The sequence below is a fragment of the Lissotriton vulgaris genome, chromosome 1_1 (assembly GCF_964263255.1).
Source record: "Lissotriton vulgaris chromosome 1_1, aLisVul1.2, whole genome shotgun sequence".
Lineage (NCBI taxonomy): Eukaryota > Metazoa > Chordata > Amphibia > Caudata > Salamandridae > Lissotriton > Lissotriton vulgaris.
The window spans coordinates 1,677,154,495-1,677,179,953 of NC_141685.1; the positions used below are offsets into that span (position 1 = coordinate 1,677,154,495).

The 25,459-nt window shown below is 44.8% G+C and overlaps 1 protein-coding gene across 1 annotated transcript in view; it reads left to right on the forward strand.

The window, feature by feature from the left end:
* Positions 1-21,119, forward strand: part of CHCHD3 (coiled-coil-helix-coiled-coil-helix domain containing 3) — a 1,074,460-nt gene extending 1,053,341 nt beyond the window's left edge. Inside the window, exon 8 of the mRNA XM_086918923.1 lies at positions 20,319-21,119. Coding sequence (XP_086775049.1) covers positions 20,319-20,342 — 24 coding nt within the window. The 3' untranslated portion in view covers positions 20,343-21,119. The remainder of the gene's footprint in view (positions 1-20,318) is intronic.
* Positions 21,120-25,459: the final 4,340 nt, after the last annotated feature.

The window sequence follows — 25,459 nt, forward strand, 5'->3', positions numbered from 1 at the left end:
CCGTGGATCTGCAGCAACTGAGATTTCCTGGACCATTGGAAAATCCACAGCAAATCAAAGGCTTCCACAAAGCCACTCTGTGGCTTTTTGGCACATTGCCAGCTCCCTCTGGCTTGCCTGCAACCCAAAGGAGCAGATTGACCTCCATCAACAGGCCTTTCCTTGCCACCAGTTGGGCCCTCTGGATCCGCTTAGGGCTCCAGATTAACTTCCCTGTGCCATGACACACCAGAATGTGATCCATCGATGCTGGTGCCAACACTGTGATGGCACCGTGCTGACTGAGACCACATGCTCTTTTATCTGAGCTGCAACCTTTTTACCACCCTTCTGATTCAGAAACAATGCCTCTGCCTTCTGGATGGGCTCAGGTCCTTCATGAGTTATTCGGCACAGCTTCCGACAGTTCGAGGCATGTGTGCTCTAGATACACATGCTTTGCATACTCCTGCCATCTAGTGTTGGGTCCGGATGTTTGCAAGTTGTTTTTCTTTGAAGAAGTCTTTCCTAGTCACAAGGTAAGGTGACTCCTTTGGGTGATAATGCGAATGGTCATCGACTCCATTGTTAGATTGTTTTTTTCTGCCAACGGGTTCGGACGTGTATTGCTGCGATCTGATTCGAAACCGTTCTTCGGGTTGCCCTTGACCCACAATCCTCTCTACCCTCACCGGTATTGTTTCGTACGCGTTTCCCACTTCTCCGCGTATCACTTTCACAACTGAACCAACTTTTCGATCGGAAAACTAAGTTGACGGCCTTCGGGCCTAAATGCGCTGAGTCAGCACTCCGTCGATGGATCGTACTCCATTGAAATTCTGTCCTTTGTGCCATGCTAAGGAGCCTCGCACCGACTCACACAAAGTGTGCAACTTGTGCTTGTCTCCAGAGCACAAAGAAGAAGACTGTCATGCTTGCAGATCGATCCGGGCAAAGAAAACTCTTCACGATCGTCGGACTTGACGTCGAGAGATGCAGCGTCAAAGCCTCGAAGACACGCCCAATATCTTCGGTGAAGACTACAGTCAGGAAGACATTGGGGTAGCAGAGCAGGAGGGAGCCTTTTCTGAACAGGGCTCCGACTCAGAGCTCAAGATAGACCTCAACGCTGAAGAACTGCAGCAGGGACAAAGTGACGTGAGTACTGAAGACACCTTACCTCCACAAACTATTCCGAAGAAACACATGGCTTCGGCACCACCTCTGCCTTCTGGCCAAGGTCATCACCGAGACAAAGTTTCCGACACCCAGGCTCGGCTGCGAAACACCAGACACCGGTACCAATTCGTCGAAAGTCCTCCTCGGAGCTGAAGCCATCCGGTCCTAAACACAAGTCCGGCTTGGAGCTGAAATCCTCTGTGCTGAAAGTCAGACAACCTTCGGAGCCAAAACTTCTGCATCAAAAGGCCAGCTTACGCCGACACCAAAAACTTTGGCGCCGAAACAGAAAGACGCCCCTTCAGATTCAAATATAGACATTGTTCCATTAACACCAGATCCGAAGCAAAAGAAGCTATATATTAAACCTGAGACTGGCCGTATTCACACCAAGCCACCTCACAAACACAAGCTTCCTGATAAGGACCCTTCTTACAAGATCCCTTTAAAGGGGAAATCTGTTGCTACAAGTCCTTTGCATCTACCATCACCACCTCCTTCCCCACCTGAGAATCAGTTGCAAATTACACCTCCGGATTCTCCACAGTCTCACCATGACGATGACGATGATGGGGGGGGATACCTCTCCCAATAGATCCATGGACAGATTAAACAATTGATCCCCCAGCAGATAATAATCCAGACCCTTACCCAGCCCAGCCACCTCCTCCAGATTTCAATGGATCCTATCAAGAACTCATTGCCAGGGCTGCTCAATATCATGGGGTGGCATTACACAAAGAATTACTAGAGGAGAATTTTTTTTCCAAAACTTTAGGATCCACACACAGGTCATAACAAATACTTCCCAAGCTTAAAGGCATGATGAGAGACGCCAATGAGATTTTTAAGGACCCAGTAAGAGCACGCAAATTGACTCCAAAGGTTGGCAAAAAAATATAAGGCTTCCCCTACAGATCCCATATTTATCAAGGGTCAGTTACCATTAGATTTTCTTGTAGTGTCTAATTCTCATACGTAGGTGAATTCCCAGACATCAGGAGATGCTCCCCCGCTAGATAAGGAGTCCTAGTTAATTGACCCTTCTGGCAAGCTCATAGCTGCTAAAACTGCGAATCATTGGCGCTTTGCGAACACGCAGGGTCTTTTAGCCAGGTACAACAGGGCACACTGGGATGAGATGGAGCAATTGCTTCAATATCTCCCAGATGAGTATAAAGCTAAGGCTCAGGACTTAGTAAATGAAGGTAAACTAATTTATAATTCCTCTATACGTTGTGCTCTAGATGCTGCAGACACCGCGACTAGAGAGGTTTATTCAATTATTTGCAGAGTTTTATATAGGGCTGGCTAGACCCGGAGGTATCAGAACGCTTTACATGAGGATCAGCGAGTTACAAGTTACAAAATTACATCAGTTGCAGAAGCAAGTATAACATCGGAGAAAAACAGTGATTAAACTATAAATTGAGTTAGTTAGCGCCTAGCATAGCCAAGGAACACGTTCAAAGGGGCAAGAAAGGTGGAGTAGGAAAGGTTAAAAGGAGATCTAAGGGGGAGGGTCAACTAGGGGAGAACGTCAGTACGGAGAACAAAGGAGTAGTCCAGCAGCGGAGGATCAGAAGAGAACCGCAAAATGGGAAAGACCCACATCACGGAAATTAATAGCATTATCCCCTACATGGCAGGATACACCAAAATCATCAATACAAAAACCAAAAGGTTAATACTAGCGTCTTGCTCAGGAGACACACCTGGTTAAGAATTTCTGGGTTCAAGCCAGAAGTTCAACAACCTATCTTTAATACATCTTTTGATAAAGAACATCTCTTTGGTCCAAGCGTAGATCAAGTGTTAGAAAAGATGAAAAAGGACACTGAAGTGGCCAAGTCCATGGGAGCGCTCCAGTCTCCGTCCAACATAGGCTCCTTTCATCGCTCCTTTTACGAGGAGGGTCTAAAACCCTATCCCCAGACCAGAATACCTCAACATATAAAGATAAGAACCTGTCCTCTTCCTCCAGAATATTTTTTAGGTCTCGCACCTTTTCTATTTCGCAGAAATAGAAAACAGGGGTGAATCCTTATGTCGCTGATCCAGTTCTTTCCCCAAAGGCTCTCTTCAGGCAGCTGATTGGCTCTCAAGGAGGATTTCCAGCAGTTCATGTGCAGCCCAATCATGTGACCTGCTCTCATGCACGAGCCTTCAAAGCCTCAGCCATTTGCTTCCCAATCAGCGCTGCAGGCTTATTCACGGCCGCAGGCCGTGACTTCAAAGGGTTCCGCTGCCCCGCCCCCTGCTTCATGGCCATCTGTTCCCCAGCACCTCCCCTCTCTCTCCCCTAATTATTCACTGCTGGCCGGCCGGCACATCTAGTTTTCCACAGCTTTCGTTTCCTTAATTTACCCGACCCCGTTTATTTATTTACGTTTAATTTATTCATAATTAAATCACGCTTAAATGATGCAGCCCACGCCGAGGTTCGAACCCTGTTTTCCTACTCCAAAGTCAACAGCGTTATTTGTTGAGCCACCTCCTCGCACCGTTTGTGGTACTTAGTTTCAGATGTTACATTTGTTCATCTCAGCCGTGTTTTTTTTTATTGTTCTTCTCAGCCGTGTTTTTTTTTTTATTGTATCTGTCGCCCCCTCAGTGTGTATTTTTTTTTAATTTGTTTCTCCCCACCCCCACTCCGAGATTGCCGTTTACTTGTTTAATAATTAAATAATGGTGCCCACGCCGAGGCTCGAACCCTGGTCTCCTGCTCCAAAGTCAGCAGCTTCAGCAGAGCGCGCAGCCGGCCATCTGTTTTAGGTCAGGTTACAAATGGCAGCTTCGCTGCCGCGCTTGTTTTCCCCAGCGAGCGCACACCACTCGTTCACTTTCTTGTTGTCCTTAGCGGTCACAGAGATGCAGTAAACTGCATCATCTGAAATAGCTGCAAACACATTTCCCGAATAAAGGCATTGTAGCCATCTATGTAATGTTAATACGAAAGTCCGATGAATGTACCTAATCCCGCGCTGTCTCGCGCTCTGCTCATTAGAGCCACCATCACCTCTTCATTAGAATGAAAGTCGTTGAATTCCATGAGCCAGTCACAACAGAGCCACCTTCCTGCCACGGTGTCATCCTGCAGATGGCAACGTTGGCTATTATGAATGACACTCCAAAACCCGGGGCAGCGCGGGCCCAGTGCAGGCTCAACATTAACATCCGCGGAGCCGCAGCCTGGCCCCTGATGGAGCTCCAGACTGCGGCTTCTGCTAGGTTGGCGCTATATAGCTCCCTGGTGCACACATAGAACAGTGTGCAGCCATTCAGCTTTACCACCACAGTCTGCTTTAGTTTGATCCGGCCTGACTCCCTCCTCACTCTGGGTCCCTCGCGGCGGTACCTGGGCTGAGATACTGCAGTAAAATATTCCCTGGCTCTACCGTATCAAGACATGAACATGCCCGGGCTCCCACTTTGGAGAACACTTGTTTATCTCTCTTGGATAAGTAACTGTTATTGGTCTTTAGCCATCTAATGTGCTTCAGTCAGTTTGAGTGGTGACAGTGTTCTTTCTGCTGTTTCGTGTGAGAATCCTTCGTTCCACAGTCTGTTGCAGTGCCGTATCTGTCCGGCACCTGCAAGGCTGTGCGCACTGAATGCAGCTCTGTGCAGCGACCCCACCCAGATGGCTTCAGCAGCGAGGGCGTCCGTGCGTGTTCCCCCAGGGATGGGGAGTGTTCACACATGTATCAATACCCAGGGCATGCTCGCTATGCACAAATAAATGGCTATATAGCTGCACAAGTATGTGTTTGTGCTTAACAATAAGACTGTAAATTCAATGTTTAAGGCCCAAGATATAACAGTGCAATTCAATTAACCTTGTGCTTTGATTCACTGCTCTCATTCGCAGAACAACCTGTTTCCACATAAGGTGGTGCGGAGTGGCACCCCCTGTGTGTGCACGTTTACACTGTATTTAACTATCCTGCTGGCAGCTGGAGGTTTTCTGTTTATGTTATTTAAGTCTGCTGAAGAAGGGAGACACTTTTTTTTTTGTGGCGTTGTCTGGCAATGTGCAGTACAGGCAATGGTAAAATGCGCCCTCTCCGTTCTGCACCACGCCCTCTACCGCATACAGCAGTGCGCCTGCTCTGTGTATTGGTCTAGATGTTTGCCACGGATGTTTTGCTCAGATAGGAAGCTGTGCTGTCTGCGTTGGTCTGTGGTGTCTGTGTGCCTTTGGGAGGACCAGTGTGTATGTATTTTGTGAGAATGTGTTTGTGCGCACCTCCAGTGAACTGGTGTGTGTATCTCTGTGTCTCTTTTCATATGTGTGTGTCGGTGTAACTTTCCGGGAGCGTTCAGTATCAATGCTTGCAGTGCTGTTTGAGTTGTCTTTGTGTGATGTAAAAAACTAGCACAAGTGTGTACATGTGTTATTCGTGTATACATTTGTAGGTGCAGGTGCTATGTGTGGATTGCAGGTACTGGAAAGGGATATTCCACGGCGCGGTTTAAAATCCTCTTGAACTCCTCATATGTACTCCTGTGCTCTGTGAGGGTTACCAGCCTGTGATGGCTGGAAGCCGGTCGCCCCTCCATCAGTGGACATAGCAGAGGGCACTTGATCGCACACAAGACTGGCAAAGATTAAATAGGGCCCTGCACCAGCCTGATACCCGAATTTCCAGGAGACTAGCTTAATTTGTTAAATAGGAAGTGCCAGGTAAGTAAGTTTTCAGGGGGCCACTGTACCTTGAGGCCCCAATGCCCCCGCAAGGGCTGCCAGTGACAGTTACTAACCATTGCACTCCTACAATTTAGCCTATTCTAGTTTTTTAAAACTTTCTACCCTCAGCATCACCACATCATCACTCAGCACTAACGCAGCTTCACTCAGCAGTACCACATTATCACTCTACACCACCACAGAACAACTCAGCACCACAACAGCACCACTCATCACCACAACACAACACAGCACCAATCACCACCAACACAGCACCACTCAGCATCACCACAGCATCACTCCGCATCCACCACAGCACCACTCAGCACCACCACAGGATCACTCTGCACCACCACAGCACCACTCAGCACCACCACAACATCACTCAGCGGAACACAGGTTATAGGTGTCACACTTGAAAATGTTAAAACTAGTAACATTGTAAATGACCAAATTATTACTTTAACAAATTTAAAAAACAACACATAATAAAAATATTGTCTTTTACAAGACCAATAGCTCAAACTTACCTATTGCGAGACCTATTGCATTGCAAATGCTTGTTCTAGAAGGTTATAGATGCAGCAACTTGAAAGGTAGGGGTAAGGGCAACACACCACGTAGCTCCCCATCCCATAATAAACAATGACTTGCCCACGCTTCCCCCCCTGACTACACCACACCTGTCGGGGGAAGACTGCAACAATTTCTTCCCGTTTGGCAGTCCATAACAACAGACAAATGGGTGATTGGAATTATCCAACATGGTTATTGCCTGGAGCTTACCAGCAATCCCCCAAACATTCCATCTTGATCCCACAAATTTTCTCCAGAACACCTACAATTGCTAGAACAAAAGGTTGAATCTTTTACTAAAAGGAGCAATAGAGCCGGTCCCAATACAGTACCAGGGCTCCGGAGTTTACTCTCTATATTTTCTCCTTCCCAAAAAGGACAGTTCCCTAAGGCTTATTCTGGATCTCGGAGAGTTAAGCCATTATATACTGTCAGAACACTTTCACATGGTAATGCTTCAACAGGTACTCCCACTTTTACAAAGAGCAGATTTTATGTCTACTCTAGGTTTATTTTCATGTTCCAATTCATCCGGCTCATCACAATTACCTCAGATTTGTGATCGCAGGCAAGCATTACCAGTTCAAGTTGCTTCCCTTCGAAGTGAGTGCAGCACACAGAGTTTTTACCAAATGCCTGGCAGTAGTCACCGCTCATCTCAGAAGACAGCAGATGCTTCCCCTATCTAGACGACTGACATATTAAAGCTAGCTCTCACCAGAACTGTCTACAACACACACAGATCACAATAGATCTACTTCATCAACTGGAGTTCACCATCAGTGCTAAAAAATCTCACCTGCATCCGTCACAGAGGCAGTCTTACCTAGGAGCCAGCCTGGACACAGTCAAAGCGCTAGCCTATCCCAATTTAGCCGGAATACGCAGTATTCAGGCTATGATTCTACAGTTTCAACCCAACCAAGCTTTACCAGCCAGAGTGTTCATGCAATTGCTGGGAATTATGGCGTCTTGCATGGCAATTGTAACCAATGCAAGGCTTCACATGCGCCCCCTACAAGAGTGCTTAGCACGTCAGTGGAATCAATCACAGGGTCAATTAACTAAACTACTGTTGGTAGGTGGCCCTCCCCATCGCTCCCTGCAGTGATGGAATCCACAAAACTTATCAAAAGGCCGACCTTTTATCGATCCTATTCCACAGATTGTACTCACAGCAGGCGCATCTCAGAGTGGGAGGCTCATCTCAAAGGTTACACAATACAGGGCCTATGGAGCAACAAGCACTCAAAGCTTTTCAAACTCACCTCATAGCCAAAACTGTCCTAGACTGAACAGACAACATGACAGCGGTGTATTATGTGTGTAATCGTCCACCGTATCTCCTCAGGATCAGGGGGATGCACAAAGGGGTCCACCTCTTGACATCCCCAACTCTGAATGAAAGACGCAGAGTATTGAGGCGATCAAGCGGGGGAAAGGAAGTAGTTGAGGAACAGTGGGAATGGGGGATACCTGCAACCAAAAAAACACAAGATCAATACAGTTCTAAAAGAGGCTACACTCAATATAATCTCACTAAACGGACAGTTACCTGAAAACAACCTAGGTAATGGCCGCTGTGTTCCTCTCTATCACCAGTAAAGATACACCTCTCATTCTGGAATGATATGTGCCTATAACAACAAAGCAGAAACAGATTATACCACCATTCATTCCCACTCTTCTTCAAAGGCGAACCCAACCAGCTCATATGTACCCTTTCCTTTCAGTCAACAGAAAGAAGAAAAGAAACCAAGAAAAAAGAATGCTGAGGGATACTGTGTTCCTGCACCGCTGTATCCGCAAAAATTCTCCTGTTCCACCAAGAGGAATTCTTGGATCCTAGTCCTCCTGTGGAACCTCCAGAGAGAACTCCTCCCAGAGCCCACAGTTCGTCTTGGTAAGGTGTAAAATGAAAGAGAATTAAATAGTATCGAAAAATAACCTCCATGGCTAATGGAGAAAATGTACCCAAACCAAAGTCAAAGAAAATTATATACACAGGGGAAGGGGTATATCACCAGCTAGAAAAGAAATCAGTGATATCTGCAGTTTCATGGATGCGAGTACATGGAAACAATCCAGCAAAGACTTCTGCTGCTACTCAAGCCCGAGCAGCAGAGAATTCCCAGCCTCTGACGGATCCGATAGATGAAACTACGGAAACCGAAGATCAGAGACTCCGGTTTCTCACAGAAAGCTGTCCTTCGCCCAGTCCCGTCCGGAAGACGATATCGAGCGGAATGGTCGCACCCAAGTTCCGAATACGGATACAACTCATCCCAGCTCCTGAACAGCAAACACCGGCAGCGAAGCTCAGCAGCACGCAGCTCACATGAGACGAACTGCTCACCAGGAACACCACCGAATCCTCGGGTGGCGCGAATATAAAAAAAACAAGCGGGAAGAGATCAGAGCTGTGCATCCACACGACTCAAATCCAACGGCCAGAATTACACACGCCGCCCTGAGTGCATTGCTGGGAGATATCCCTTAGGCCCCTCCCACCAATAGCAGGAGTTCTGGGAGATGTAGTTCTCAACGCAACTCCCCGGAAACGTTTTCGTAGGCGCCTATGCTTGGCGCCTGACAATGTGCAGAAACAGGGGGGGACACACTCTCTCCAACTGTCAACACTTGCTCAAGCCATTTAGAACTGGGCAATCCATCACAAGATTTATCTTCTGGCAGAACATCTCCCAGGAGTAAAGAATCAAATTTCCGACCTCCTCAGCAGAAGGAGACCGCAAATTCACGATTGGGAACTTCATCCCAAAGTTCTCCTTCACTACTTTCAACAATGGGGTTTTCCACAGATAGACCTATTCGCCACAGCCAAAAACGCAAAATGCCCAAGCTTCAGCTCCAGGTACCCACACCAGCTCTCAAAGGGTAATAGCCTATTGATGAACTGGTCAGGGATATTTGCCTACACTTTTCTGCCTCTCCCGCTCATTCCATGTGTTGTTCGAAAACTCAGGCAAACATCCCTCACACTAATTCTAGTAGCTCCCACATGGGCCCCCGTCAACCATGGTACACCACCCTGTTGGAGCTGTCAATAGTTCCACATCAAAAGCTGCACCTAACCTCCAGTCTCCTCATACAGAACCATAGAGAACTCAGACAGACAAATCCCAAAGAATTGAATCTAGCGATCTGGCTCCTGAAGTCATAGAATTTGGTTATTTAAACTTACCACCATACTGTATGAATATTTTAAAGGAAGAAGGAAGGCCTACCACCTGAACTTGTTATGCAGTAAAATGGAAAAGATTTGTTAGATACTGCAACAACAAAATCAATCCTTTAGGTGCTGCTATAAAAAACATTATCTGGTGCTTCTTACATTTACAGCAAACTGGCTTACACATCTATTTGTAAACACCAACCCAATCATCTTGACCAGGCATATCGATATTGTTTACTCGTATTCTCTGCCCAGGCCTTAGCGAGCAAGAAGGAAGCCTCTACTGAAAGGCATGGGACTTTTCAATCTTGCCTGCCTGTAACCCTCCAGGCCATGAGGCGGAGAGACCCCGCTAGGACTAGCGGTGGGGATTGTTCTGGGAATCATGGAAGAGACCAGGAAACCGGGGTAGAGGGATTGGAAAATCCCAGGTAAGTTCCATCATCGCTGGAAACCAAATGGGGGTGATCACCACTACGTCCGCTCTCGGTCTACGCACCTGTGCCATTAACCTGTTAATCATGGCGAAGGGGGGAAAGGTATACGGTTGTTCCTTGCTCCATTCTTGGAGGAAGGCATCCGTGGCTGTCGAATGGGGGTCCAGCCTCCAGCTGAAGTACCTGTCGAGCTGGAAGTCCAGGTGGGATGCAAAGAGGTCCATGGAGAAGGGACCCCATCTGGTCTGGAGTTGATGAAAATCTGCAGATTCAATTTCCAAAGGCTAGCATCCCTCCAGTGGCACAAATGCCAGTATGCAACCTGGTTGGAACTCCCCAAGAGATGATCCGCCAGCAGGGAAATCTGGTTGGCCCAATATAATTTCCATAGGGTCCATGCGAGATCCGACAAGGTCTTCAACCTTGTCCCTCCTAGGTGATTGACGTAGCGTACTGCTGCTACATTGCCCATCTTGAGGAGGACTGAACATTTCACCTTCTCCTTGGTCCAACAGCGGATGGCAAATGAGCCTGCCATCAGCTTCAGACAGTTGATGTGCAGAGATCGTTCGGTGGAGGCCAATTTGCCACCGATGGAGAAACCTCCACATTGCGCGCCCCACCCGGAACCGCTGGCGTCTGACTCGATTACGAGGTCTGGTTGGAAGACGAAGATCGCCCTGCAAAACCAGGCATCCATGTAGGCTAGCCACCAGTTCATTTCCTCCTTTGCCTTGACCGACAGCAGAACCATTTGGGCACATGAGAGGCCTTTCTCGAGGTGTTCCGTTTTCAAACACTGAAGGGTCCTGTAATGAAGAGAAAAATCTTAGCTTGATGACCGGGCGCTGCTCGCCATCCCTCTTCTCAACTAAGAAGAGGTTGCTGATAAACCTATGAGGGTGAATCATCAATCTCACTATTGCTCCTTTCTGTAACAGGCTGACGGGGTTGGATTGGAGTCCCATAAAACTCGATGTGGAAATCTCCCACCATTTGGATTATCCAAGCTTCTGGGGATAGCTTTTCCCAATTCAATTGAAAAAGGGCCAGTCACCCTCCAACTGAACTGCCTTTCAGGTCCTGAAATCTCACCTTGGTTGTTGCTTCCATTGTCTCTTTGGCCGCTTCTGCCGCGACGGGGGTAGGACTTAGTCTGGTAAAATTTACCAAACTTTCTGGGATCCTGCCATTGGCCGCGTCTCGAATCACCACCTCTGGAGGCTGCCTGAAAAGGACGGCCGGACGAGCGCCCTCCTACCTCGCCCAGCTGCAGCAAAAACATGGGGTGTAAATATCCTCTTGATTGAGGATTGTGCTTTATCAAGGTAATTAAAATTGTTCACGAATTTCCCTAATTCCATGATAAATGGATCCCCAAACAGGTTTCCCTGGGCTATTGTCCGTGCCTTTGATGTAAAGAGCTCCCCCAACTTGGGGTCCATCTTAATGAGTAGTGATCTACGCCTCTCTATAGAGATCGCACAGTTCTTTTTTCCCAGGAAGATGATGACCCTCTGAACCCAGTTAGATAGCATTTCCATGGATATGTGGTAACCGGAGGCCTTGGCATCCTCCGCCATATCCATGATTTCTGCTAATGGACCTGCAATGTCCAGGCGCTTGTCCTGGCACGATCGACAGGACCGATCGATGCCCTTCTTGGGGTCGCGGCCAACCTCGGTGAGGAAAGTGGCCATTTTGGGGTCTATCTCCAGTGTGATGGCCACTTTCCCCTCCAAGGAGGGCCGGAGGCACTCTGCTTTTAGACATCCCCTCACTTCCTTGTCTAGGGGCTTCCTCAAACGACTGGCCATGTAGGCCGCCACCTTGGGAGTGGGGCACCAGTCTGCGCATCTCGGGTGCAAGAGATCATCAGGATCCAAAAAATCCCCCTGCGAAGGTAGGCCGGTGTCTGTGGGGGGGGGCTAACTCTATTGTGGGGCTGGGCGTCGGGCGCCATGGTCTTGAACCATCCCCGTCCTCATCTGATGTGTTGGGGGAATCATCCCCATCCCCTGGGTCTGCCAGTGGCGGTGTAACTGGGTCTAGTCCTGAGGGGCCCGGTGCCTGGGGCTCTAGTATAGGCTGGGCATCCAGAAAAGCCTGCTTGAGGTGCGCAAAAGCGTCGAGATCGACGTTGGGGTCCCCGCTTGGGCTTCTCCGGTTTCTGGGGAGTAAGCACTTGTGTAGCTGATTGACCTGGAGGAATGGGGGCAGGGGCCTGTTAGTATCATCCCTCGAAGTGAGGGGTTTCTCGCACTGCGACTAGAGTTGAAATGAAAGCGCTATCCCTAACAAGTAGGGAGCGTCCACAACAAAACTTAAGGAAAATTAATTTCCCTGTGTATTCCGATAATTTATTGAAATTTTATTTCATTTCATCTTCTTTCAAAAATCCTATTCATTATTGTCTCATAGAATCCATCATAATTATAGTTTAGTAAATGTTCTTTTCTTTAACACCTTGCATGCTGATGGCGGCCCTCAGCCATCATGCACTACGGCGCTCGTGTGCTGATGACGGCTGGGGGCCATCATAAACCCGCCCACTTGCGATTTTGCCGCACAGGCGCAGAATCGGGGCCGCATGGAAGGGGTTAACATAGCTGCGCCCAATGCATTTCAGGCCTTGCCCTTCGTCAGGGGCTTGCTCCTACAAAAATGGAAAAAGCTAGGCTATAAGTCTATTCAGGTATATGGCGTAATAATCATCATTGATCTCCAACTGCTACCAGTTAACTGAACGTGGCAACCCTGCCTAATCACGTGATGTCATGCCATCTATTTATCACAACCATCTCTTCAAAGTCCATTGCTGTGATGTATATGCATGTGATTTAAACTGTTGAAAAAATGAATGAAAAAAAGTGCAAAACGTTATTTAAAAAGACCAAAAGTGATATTCCATGCTGGAATCCGTCCACAACGTGAGGATGTTTAATAAATCATGCAATAGTTCTACTGTGTAGTGCGTAACAACCGCGGTTCACCACTCCTTGTACCCCGAATTTAAAAACTGCTCTCTAATGGAGTGACTTACTCTCTGGGTTAATAAAACACGCTATAACCAATTTTCGTTAATGTCACAACTGCAAAGTAAAGGGTGTGTGGACGTCAAGAACTGCATCATAGTAGCTACATTGAATTTTCCGTAGATACTAAGTCTGAATCAATCACTCACTCGTAATGGTCTTCGCCATGTTTCACGTGTCTCCCTCAGTGAAGTCGACTGAAAGTGTTACAGCGTCTGACCTGACCCGGAGTTTAAAAGTGATATCGTACCCGGAAGTATATCACTGCATGTGAAATCGGAGCCCAAGCAGGTACCCACAGTTAAAGTAAAAGATTATGCATCCCGATAAAACTTGAAATTATGTAGAACTCATAATAAAAGCTCACAAGTTCCCACTGTGGCCATCGATTTGTGTGATGAGTATCTGCTAAGTGATAATAAATCTAAAGTAAACGTAAGGACCTAAATGAGAATGATACTAAGGATACATGATAACCCTCCCTTACGAGGTGAATTGAAGATGAAGACTGAGTATATGATCCGCTAAGCGTCAATAATAATGATGATGTCACAACTGTAACTATCTGCTTGAGAAAAAAGCTAAAAGATGAACGATCTGTATACAATGTCACTACCACATTAAATCACAGTGTATTCGTAATACATTCTATCTTCTTGTCTCCATGAGCTGAAAACAGAAATAAGGTAATTAAAACATATACATAATTAACTAATAGTCAAATATGACCTCTCCACTGTAGTTGTGGTCTATGATAATGGAGGCAAACTTGTAACATGACGGTTATAACCAGAAGCATATACAGTGTCAGCGACACTTTGAATGTTAAATAATTGGAGGAAAGTCTTATTCAATGCATAGAATGTTCTTATACGAAGCATCCTACAGAAAACAGTTAAAGTCCATGCGTTCATTGAAACCCTTGGGATTCACTGTATCCAAATAGTTGATCCAAAATATAACTCTTTGGAGTAAGAAACGTGTATTGCCCCTCCCCATTCTGATGGATACTTGCTCAAGTATCATATATCTGAATTGACTAATGTTGTGGTTATTAAAACGTATGGCCACTGTAGGTTTCTGATTTTTTTGAACGAATATTGGTTTTGTGTTCATAGTCATGTCTTTATTTTTCTCTCTGTTTTTCCAATGTAAACTTTGCCGCAGGAGCATTTCAACATGAAAATGACATTGCTGGTGTCACATGTTACTGTGACCTTCAGTTTGATGGTAGTTCCCCTGGTAGGGTGAGATAAAGTTTTCCCTTTGATGATGGAATTATAGCTCCCATAGTTCATGAGAGTGTACCTCTATGTTTTTCAGGTTTTTAAATGTATGTTTTGCTCAGAATTTGTTTGAGATTGTTACTGCGCATATAAGTAAATCTTGGTAGATGCTCAATTATATTTTTTAACCCCTTTTCTGCGGGGATTAATCCCCCGCTGTGCTGGGGGGCGCGCACAGCGCCCCCATGCTCATGCCAAGCTGAGCTCGTCATGAGGCACGGCGCTCCTGTGCTCATGACGAGCTCAGCTCGTCACGGCCACACCCGTTCCCGTGGAACACTCAGCACAGCAGGGGAATTATCCCCTCATGTGAGCGTTCCACGGCTCATGACGAGCTGAGCTCGTCATGAGCACCGGAGCGCCGTGGCTCATGACGAGCTCAGCTCATCATGAGCCTCGAAGAGGTTAAGTCTGTTATCATTTGTAACAACAGCCAGTATTTTCAGTATAGCTTTCTTTATCCTAAGACTGCTGGTTGAAAAGTTTGATACAAACACTGTCCTCTTTTCGTCTTATGAGGGTGTTTCCTTACTCTTGAGTAAACTTGCACTTGATTTGTTCTCTAATTTGTGTACCGCTTCTTGTAGGATTGGAGTTGGGTAACCCCTTTGCCTGAATTTCTCCACCATGGTATATGAACTGCTTTGGAAAAGGTCCTCATTGGATGATATTCTTTTTAATCTAAGTAGTTGTGAATGTTAAATGATTCCTCGAGTGTGGTTGGGGACGCTCCCAACTCATTTACCTCATACTCAGGAGGATTTATCAACCTGCACCAATAACCTGGTTTAACTTTAGTAGAGAAATTGGTACCATAGTGAGTGTGTGAGTCTTACCAACGGGTCTAACTGCGCCTGGAGTGCCAAGAGTCTCTTCTCTAGGGTGGCTACCACCTGAGAGACAGCTCTGAGGATGGAGGCATCCATCAGTTCACAGAACTGGTCGTCTGCAGGGAGGTAGGTAACCTCGTCCTCCATGTACTCCCCAGATTCTTCATAATCCATTGAGGTAAACTTGGTCAAGGGAGCAGACTTCCCACTCAGCTGCGAGGGATATCACTGGCAGACTGCCTAAATAATAATAGGGACTGCCCCCATATACTTTGAGGGGTTAACTAAGCGTCAGGGGTTTCCCTTATCCTATTGTGTAACAGGTTGTTCTTACCACGAATGGTGTTATTCCTTCAGGAGCTGGCTCGCGAGACCGTTAATATCCCCTATGCCTCACGAGCGGAGTTTGAAAATCCAACTTGTGTGTGTCTGAGGATATTAATAGCCCGCCCGATCGAGTGGTGATGGACAAACCTCCCCCGTGAGCATAAAACGCAGCCAGAACACGTTGCTAATGACAAGCAGTGAAACTGACGTGTTCTGGCTGCCAAGAGGTTGATGATACGCTGCGCTCGTAATTAGCTAGTGTGGGCTCTCCGCACCATGCCTTAAGCGAGCCTGGGTGACGGCGACCGCGTAGGAGCGGAAAGCCCCCGCAGCGCTGGCAACTAACGCTGCCTGAACATGAAGAAATGCACACCATACATTAGTTATAGGCCCAAAAAAAGAAGAAAGAAACAACACTCCTCTGTATTGCTGCTGGAGCAGCGAAGAAAGAGGGGGCTAGACTGGCTTCACAGGATGTTATACAGCAGACTGGAATATGATTGGATGGACTTTGTTGTTTTCACTTTCCCAGATGTTCATGTCAAATGTAGTCTTTTGTAAGTTTCATAGTTCTTGAAATGGCTGCTGGAGTTTACAAGGTATGAATAAAGAGAAGAAAGTACAGCCTAAACCTCGCCTCCGGGTCCTGACATAGAATCAAAGCTTTCATGGAAGAATTAAAAAGGGTAATACCACCAAGGATTCCTCCTGTCCCTGTATGGTATCTCAACATTGTTCTCACAAGGCTCATGAAGCCACTTTTTGAACCATTGCTCAAGTGCCCTTTGCAATTTCTGTCATGGAAGGTTGCTTTCCTCATTGCCATCACATCACTGAGGAGAGTTGGTGAGAGATTCAGGCGTTAACCTTAGAAGAACCCTTCTTTCTGCTACACAAAGACAGGATAGTTCACCCCACCAATCCTAAATTTTCCTTCCCCAAGTAGTTTCTGCTTTTCATATAAACCAATCGGTTGAGTTACCAGTTTTCTTTTCCCAACCTGATTCTGTAGCAGGACGCACTCTTCACATGTTTGACTTTAAAAGAGCTTTACTGTACTACAGAGATGGGACAAAACAAAGACTTTTGCAAAACAAAACAACTGTTTCTTGTATTTTCTCCACCTCACAAAGTTAATCTTATCTCAAAATTTGGTATTGCCAGATGGATTGTTGAATGCATTCAGACATGCTATGCTAAAGCTAAAAGAACTTTAACCATAACCCCTAGAGTGCATTCCACTTGCAAAATAGGGGCTTCAGTGGCCTTTTTAGGTAACATTCCTCTAGCTGACATATGTAAGGTAGCCACATGGTCTACACCTTACACATTTACCAAACACTGTTGTGTAGATGTGTTAGCACGTCAACAGGTTAATGTAGGACAAGCAGTACTTAAAAGACTGTTCCAGACAACTGCAACATCTACAGGTTAGCCACCACTTTGGAAGAATACTGCTTTGTAGTCTATGCAAAGCGTGTGTATCTACAGCACACATGCCTCGAACAGATAATGTTACTTACCCAGTAAGCATCTGTTCTTGGCATGTAGAGCTGTAGATTCATATGCGCACACCCACCTCCCCGGGTACCTGTAGTTGTTGCAGTTTTTCATTGCATATTTAGATGCATGGACATCTCTATAGTACACTTACTCACTCCATTCTCACCCTCTTGTGGGAAAACTATCGAACAATGGAGTCGATGATCACTGAAAGGAGGAGACACCTTACCTTGTGACTAGGAAAGGCTTCTTCAAAGAAAAACAACTTGCAAACATCCGGACCCAACACTAGATGGCAGGAGTACGCAAAGCATGTGAAACTATGGCACTGCGTGCCAAGAGCAGATGCTTACTTGGTGAGTAACATTATCCTTAAAGACTATGATGCTGAGTATGAGATTGGCCAGCCTTACCTAGAGAACAACGGGTACAAGGAGCTTCAAGATGCCATAGGTCTGGATACCTCCCCAGACGCTGGACCAGTTTCTCCCCTATGGCCCGCCACGGAACGCTATGCCATTTTTGCTATGATTATTCGGAGGACAGCGGAGGCTCTTGATCTCAAACTTCGCACTCAAGAAGTTAAAATCAATGTGCATTTTATGACATCTAATTATGTGCACTCAGACTTTTTAGTACATTCTTTTGGCTTTTCTATAAATGTACTACATTCTAGTGCTTTTTGGTAATGTTTTATTATTTCCATGAAATCAGCCCACAAAGTTAATCGAGGGCCTGGATGAAAAAACATTATCTACTATTCTAATACTTGGCTGTCTCAGCCTATCAGTTGTCCAATAAATACCTGTCTAGGCAGTTGAGTTCTGAGCCCCTACTCCTACTCAATGAGGCTCTTACTCATACACTATTATGTACCTGACCCAAACACTGTACACCTTTGTATCACCAGATGTTAATACTCTTCTTCCAGGTTACCCCGCTTTCCTCCCTAGCAGCTCATTCTGAGAATCTTGTGTTGCACTTTCGGCAAGGATGGTAAACCCAAACTAATTTCCTGCAACTCCCCCTTGACAGGGAATCAAAGAGGATAGAGACTTATGGTAAGCAGTTTTTTTCTTGTATAAGTTTGACCCATCGCTCAGTAAATGCCAGCTGCCTTTTGTGCTGCTCCTTCTACTCATTGTGGTACTCTGTGGGCCAAGTATTGCCCATGGTCACGAAAGAAGCCCAGGATATACTTTCCCAGGTCATACAAGATTGTTGTGATGCAGTCAGTTCACCATCTGCTGTGGACTGGATACTACTGATTCCCTTGGGCTGTTGGTAATACTGTGGCCATTCGCAGGCATGCCTGGATGCGGTCCACTGGCTTTTCAGGAGACGTTCGGGCCAGTCTTATGGACATGTCATTTGATGACTCCTGGCATTTTGAAGATAAAGCAGACTAGACCCTGAAGTTCTTCAAAGAAAGCAGGACCACAGCACTCTCCCTATTCTTTCTGCTCCTCCACGCCAGCTGCACCAGCAGTTTCACCCCCACTGTGGCTATAGTAAGAGCTTCAAATATCGCCAACAATCGCAACAGGTGCAACAATCACCCCAACCTTTTCGTGGTCCCCACTGGAGAGGTCAAAAGGGACACCATAAATCCCAGCCTTCTGCCTATCCCCAGCTGGTGGCACCCAAAAGCCTGTTTTACGTGGCCTTAAGGGTACACGGCCACCCTGTCTGAGGCAGGATCCAACACTTTTTGCAAGATGGCGGGCAATACTTCAGACAAGTGGGTCCTGCAAATTGATCTGCAGGGTTACGCATTACCATTTCACGAGAACCTGCTGCACCTTCCACCATCCCCAGATCAGCTGGCGGAGGACCATCTGCTGCTCTTGCAGAAGGAAGAGCAAGGACTTTTGGCCACAGGACCCATTGATAGGGTATAGGAGCCAGAAGGTGGTCGAGCTTGTTCTATCTGCTACTTCCTTGTGCCAAAAAAGGATGGGGGCCTCCGTCCCATTTTAGCTCTTCGCTATCATAATGCCTTTTCACTGAAAGACAGTTTCATGATGTTCACCCTGGCACAAGATTGTCTGTTCTCGACCTTGGAGACTGGATGGTAATGCTGGACCTGCAGGATGCTTATTTCTATATCCCTGACCTGCAGGCCCACAGGTGTTACTTGAGTTTCACGTTAGGCGAGCATTTTCAGTTCGCTGTGCAACGTTTTAGTCTCACAAATCGTGATCTTACCTGCCACTTTTGTACTAAAAGTCTTTAATCTTCCGTGGGTTTATCTTTCACTTGTCCTCAAGAATTTTTTTTTAACTTTGCTATAATCTTCAAATCCTGCCTGACTTGGTGTATTTGTCTGCCGCTGTAAGTTTTTCCCTTGAAACAAACAACAGTGGTGTTTGTGCAAAGTTTGTTTCTGTAAGCCTTCGTGTTCGTGATGCTAACTGGGCTCTTGCCTTGTTTCTCAGAGCAGTCACACAGCACATCTTTAACAGTGGAGAAGTATTGCCGGAGTTAAGTCTTATGTAAAAAAAAAACATGAGATACTGAAGCGTTGATGATGTGATGAAAAACTGCTGCAGTTTCTCTGCAGCAATTTTTGTGCAAGGCTGCTAGGCTAACATAATTAGCAAAAGAGTCGGTTTAGATACCCAAGTGTCAGTGAGGTGTAAAGGAAGATGACCCAGATTTTAAGGGTGGAGCACTGACCGGTGGCTTGTTTAGGGTGTTTCTTCTTAATGTTGAGGTGAAGATTGGAGATCTGAGAGAGGAAGCCATTGAGTTTCTAAAAGCAGTAATTAGATGAGTTGAAGAGGGGATCAAGGAGGAAGCCTTTCATAGAGGAAAGAGCTTCGGGAAAGTTAATAGTCAGTTTGTTTGCCTTTTGAAGCATTGCTTATTAGCGTGTGTGATAAGGGATTTATGTATTTTACCTGTGTTTCTTTATGCTTTCACTAAAACAAAGACTGATGTAGTCTCCATATGCTTTTCAGTTTTTGGACTCAGTGCTTGCCGCCACATGATCCTTCATATACCATTGTGCGTAGATTTGGATTTTAATGAATTTGTTTATTTGTGAAGCCAGAAAATGTATTTGGGGCAACTGCAATGTTTTCTTTTAGTAACCAGCATTTCTCTGAGGAACTATTTCAAACTGCATACTCAGCATTTATTTAATAAGACTAATTGTTGTACAATTGCAGTGATTTGTTCAGTGTTTAAGCTATGGACTCCTCTATGCATGATACAACTTAAGGCATAAAGATGCAAGATAGTAATCATCTGATGGACATATCCTCTTTCTTTATTACAGACCATGCTCAGAAGAGGTGGGTGAAGTTTGCTTTAGACAAGAACCACACCTTTTGTCAAGAACAATCGGACACCTTTCAGAGGAACCGCAAGAATTAGAAGAGACTATGACCACAGCAAGCATGATACAATGTATGTGCGCCATTATCACTGAAGCCATGCCCCCATAAGAGACTTCACATCTAAGGAATGGGCACAATGAGTAACAACCAGTTGCAAAGATGCAAAAGAAACTGGCCAAAGTGGGAGAAATACTGTTTTGTAAGACCTAGAATCATGTGGTACTTGGCACAGAATTACCCAATTCCATGCCCATCATTTTGATTTTCCTAATCAGGAATAGCACTCTAGTACTATAATCTCAGCTAAGAAATACATAGAATTGTAAGGAATGGCGGATCCAGGAAACGTCTCCCCTGTGTTGCTCTTTGCTTATCAGAGTGTCATCATGTTGCAGTATTGGAAGATTCAAAGTTGCCGGAGGCTGAGCACAATTGTGAGAGTATGTTCTCATTTTCTCAAAACATCTGTTGGATGTTAATGTTGCATTTTGTTCTATATAAATAAACTGTGTATAGGGACCCACTACACAGATCATAGAAACACGTGTTAGTTCTTCTAATAACGTCATCGCCCCACACTATTTTATAGCCAGTTTTGGCTCTCGTTACAATCAGGTCTTTTATTATATTTTACGAATTCAGTCCAAAGCTGTGTTTGCTGTTGTTTCCTGCTCCTCCTAATTCTGGCAATTATGTCTGGAAAAGTAATGTATTAAACCATATATTTTCAGAACAAGAAACGTTACTGCCTCGGATGTTTTAATTGGGTCTTTGCTGGATTTTTAAGTTTAAATATTGGGTATTACTTCTAATCAATGTATTGAAATTATGAACGCAAAGGGAGAGAGAAAGCTGTGCAGTGGCATTATGTTCCATAGCGGTACAACCACCACATTTTTCCTTTGGTAACAGGATGCTTGTCACCACTAAATAGGAAAGTGGTGTGGCAGGAGAAAACTCTCCATCAGCCCTGGAATATCTAACAGGAGAGCTGTCTGTGCAGACATGTCCAGGGCATTATCGAAAATGCACTCGGAATAGTCTGAAATGGAATAAAAGGGAAATATTTCACGGATCCCTGTGAAATATGAGTTTCAGCATTATAGTGAAAGCCCCTAAACCACTCTGCAGAGCTTAAGGCCCATTAGGATTATGTGGCAATGGAGGACCAAAGTATGCGGCTGGGTTAACTAAGCTGCCTCTCAAATAAAGATAAATTATATGGCATTATCCTCCACACTCACTGGCAATATTATTTCTATCCATTTGAGCTAGAAAACATATTTTTGGCAAAATCTGCAGTTTGGGTCACATTTTGTGGGAAGTGACGCTAACCTATAATTATGCAATATATGGTGTAGCCACAACATCTCATAGTTCCACTGGCCCTTACCTTTGTTTACCCAAGACGGTTTCCATAACAAATAAACAAAGCCCAAACATTCTAATTCCAATCGGCGCCTATTGTTAGCTGTTGGAGCCTTGAACAGAAGAATTTTATCAATCGCTGCATTCTAAAGGCAATATAGCAAATGGTGTATTTTCTACATTGTTCTCTATAGAATTAAATGCTATTCTTTTTACGGCGGACAAGGACACAGTTCAGTATTTCACCTACCATTTTTAACAAACACTTCCCTTTTTTAAAAAAAACGCCTTTTCAAGCTAACTTCCCTACAATAAACATCTCATATAACAATTAATATTAGTTCACATGTGAAACTATTGTATACCATTTCCGGGTGCGAGTGACATTTACAAACCACTCAGCTTTTGCCCTCATGTTTTATGTCGTCACCAGAACCCCTCAAACGCAGGAAACAAAAACTAAAAACCTCTTTAACTGGACAGGTATGGATGGTTAGCTATGCAAACCATAGCTCAGGTGGACATCATGCACTGGTCTTGGCCTCACACATGCGATCAATCAGGAAATCTAAAATGCATTCACTGTTGACATCTCAAATAACCTCAGTGACATTACTGATAAATAACACGTAATGCATCACCAATGACATTATCAATTTCGAGGGCTCTTACAATTGCATAAAATGGTTCCACAATTACATTAATAGATATGTTGGAAACAACTTTTGAATTCCTGATTTAAGAGCTATATTACTCTCGCACCATCCACCAACTAGTATTATCATATATGCAACCCTTAATGTTAACATGCACATTATGGTGTACATTAACAGCATGACTTTTGCACATGTCCATCCTTCAAACTACATGAGTATCTTAGGAAAAACCCTTTACAAATATCTTCCACTGATTTGACGGCTCTGGACATCAAGTCGGCTTAATCTTTAGCCATAGTTGATACTGCATAGTCTAAAAGCTGCCGAAGGGAAAGGGCAGGGAGGGGCCAGTGCATCATTGCTGCTGATTGGCAGCAGTGACCAATGCCCCCTTAAGTATGAATTGAGCATATCGGTTTGGCCAGCTGCCTTGCTACGTCCAAAGGGACATGTGCAATTCAGACTCTCCAACCCACCTGTCTTAGACAGCTGGGTTGGAGAGCAAGCACAGGGCTCCAGTGCCTTTCAGAGCGTTGAGGCACCCTGCTCCAGCCAATCCAGACGCTTCACTCATGCTGCATGAGAGCAGCACCTGGATTGGATAAGGTAGTTTGTGATGTCACCTCGCGCTCAGAGGAGTCTGGAGCCCGGGACTGGAGAGCATCGAGGACGTGCTGCAGGATAAGGTAAGTGAAACTTTATTGTTCTATTTTCTAATTGTTTATTGTAATGTGCCCTGATGCAGTTTTGTAATGTGTGTAATATAAATATATGTAGCGTCCCACCGTTTTTTAATACCACCAAGCAACACTGGTTTACCTCCATCATGAAACACTGTCCACGCCTTAACAAATGAAACCTGCAAGAAATATTTAACTGATCAGACCATGTGATCCACCTTAAATTCATTAGTTATGGAAAAGCACTTAAACTATGCTTCTTCGTGATACATAGTACACACGGGTTCAAACAAACACTAGTCATTTTATGCAAACACAACACACTTACGTTTCTGTGTGGTACATATAATACTGGTAGTGCGTTCTTCAGTCATGCTCAGAGGCCTCACCACTTCTTCCCTGAATTAAGTGCTCACAACAGTGGGCTAAGGTGGCCATCTCTCCATCCTGGAGACCGAGAATCCATTTGTCCATAGCACGTTATGCTTGCACTTTTATCTTAAAGGATAGTCTAAGATGCCACCTCTTCTCCACTGTATTAATTGTACAGAATGGAGGTTTGTTTTACCTTCCTTAAACTTATACAAAGCTGCCTTTAATAATTCCCTGCACTTTCTTGACATGCACACTTGCTTTACACATTACAATTGGTCATGCACCAATGTCACTGGGGAGGTCATAGGTGATCTCATCACTGATGTCGCATGTGAGATCATGGAGCAGTGCATAGCAGGGGCATGAGTTACAGTTAGTGTAGCTAACTCGCCAAATTAAAGGGTTTTAGGGTTTTTGTTTTGTTACCTGAGCATTATCTACATTTTCACAGTTTTTTGGGCATTTCACAGGGTTGTTTAAAAGATATGTGAACATCTCGTGAGCAAATGAAATCATAACGTTTCCCTACGGTTTTCTTCAGTGAATTTTCATTTTGGGCCGATGCACCACATCCGGCTCTGAGGCCAACTCCAGCTGCACACTGCCTTGTCTTTGCGATTGCTCAATGTCTAGTATATATGCCCTTTCACCCTTAACATACCAGCTTCAGTAATAGGGCCAGACTTTAAGTTACTAAGTGAGAAAATACAAATTGGAAATTAAAGAGTTCGTTGTGTGACCAGAATAGGTGGTTCTTAACACTCTTTTTAGTTGGTGCATTTCTTGTTCATTTTTTAATTGGGCGCTTTTTTGGGCTTTCTCTTTTTTTGACCAACTCCAGAAGGTAAAGCTATTTCTTAACTTTAAGAAAATTGAGAAACTAAACCATGGTGCTAATGCCCCACATTGAAAAGTAGATCGGAACGTTTCATGTGGTTGTCCATCTTCTGTGATACAATGACATGGCTATTTTCTAGATTGCAGATACATGTTTGCTATGCAAGCAATACATGCCACAGAGTTGCTTTTAAGGGATTGTTATGTTGCTATTTCAATATTTTTTCTGTTGTTCTTTGTTCCTCTGCTTCTTTACAGTGTTCATCCTTTTGGGTGACATAGTCTGTTTTTTTGCCAGTGCTGCAGTGTATTCTGTGTCATTGTTGGCCATAGATTGCTTATTATATTTGATTTATCGCACACATAGAAACCTCTATGCCCACAAATTAAAAGTTTTCAAGTGACCCTGCAAGCATTTCGTTCTTTCTCTTCCACTAAATTGCTAAAAAATACATTCCCACAACATTGAATTCCGGTGGAATTTCTCAGATAACTCTCCTTAAAATGTCTCTTCTTCCTGCTCGCTGGAAACATATCCATTGATTGGCCAGCTCTGCCCTCTTCATTAATGTCACCACTAGGAGTCAATGTCTTGCTTTCTGAAGTACCTAAAATATGTCTTCAGTAGTCCTCCAGTAAGAAGCTGCACACCGACAGGAACTTATTTTAGTGATTCGGAGGCTACTTTGACTAGAGGAAAAGCTGTGTAGCCAATGAAAACTCTACACTTCTTTAAACTAAGCAAAAAGTCCACATACAGGATCAAACTACCATGGACCCATAATGGTATGAACCTCCACTCTATGTCACAATACAGTAAACAGACATTACTAAATAGTCTTCTGAACTGATTTATATAATATTCTGTATATTATATACCTTTTAGATTTGGGTAACACTCTGTCGCTATGTGTACTTGTGAATACAAAATGATTTGCCGGAAACATGTAATGGAATAATAATGTCTCATAAAGAAAGTGAGCGGTCCCAGTATATCAGGAGACAGGGTACCTTATACAATTAATGTATCACAAAAACAATTTCTCTTGGATAACTTCACTCATTCACCATATCTCTCACACTATTTTTCATATAGTTTCCACATATCCTCAGTGAACTCTTAAGATAGGACCCATCAATCAATTATAAAAATTTGTTTAGAGA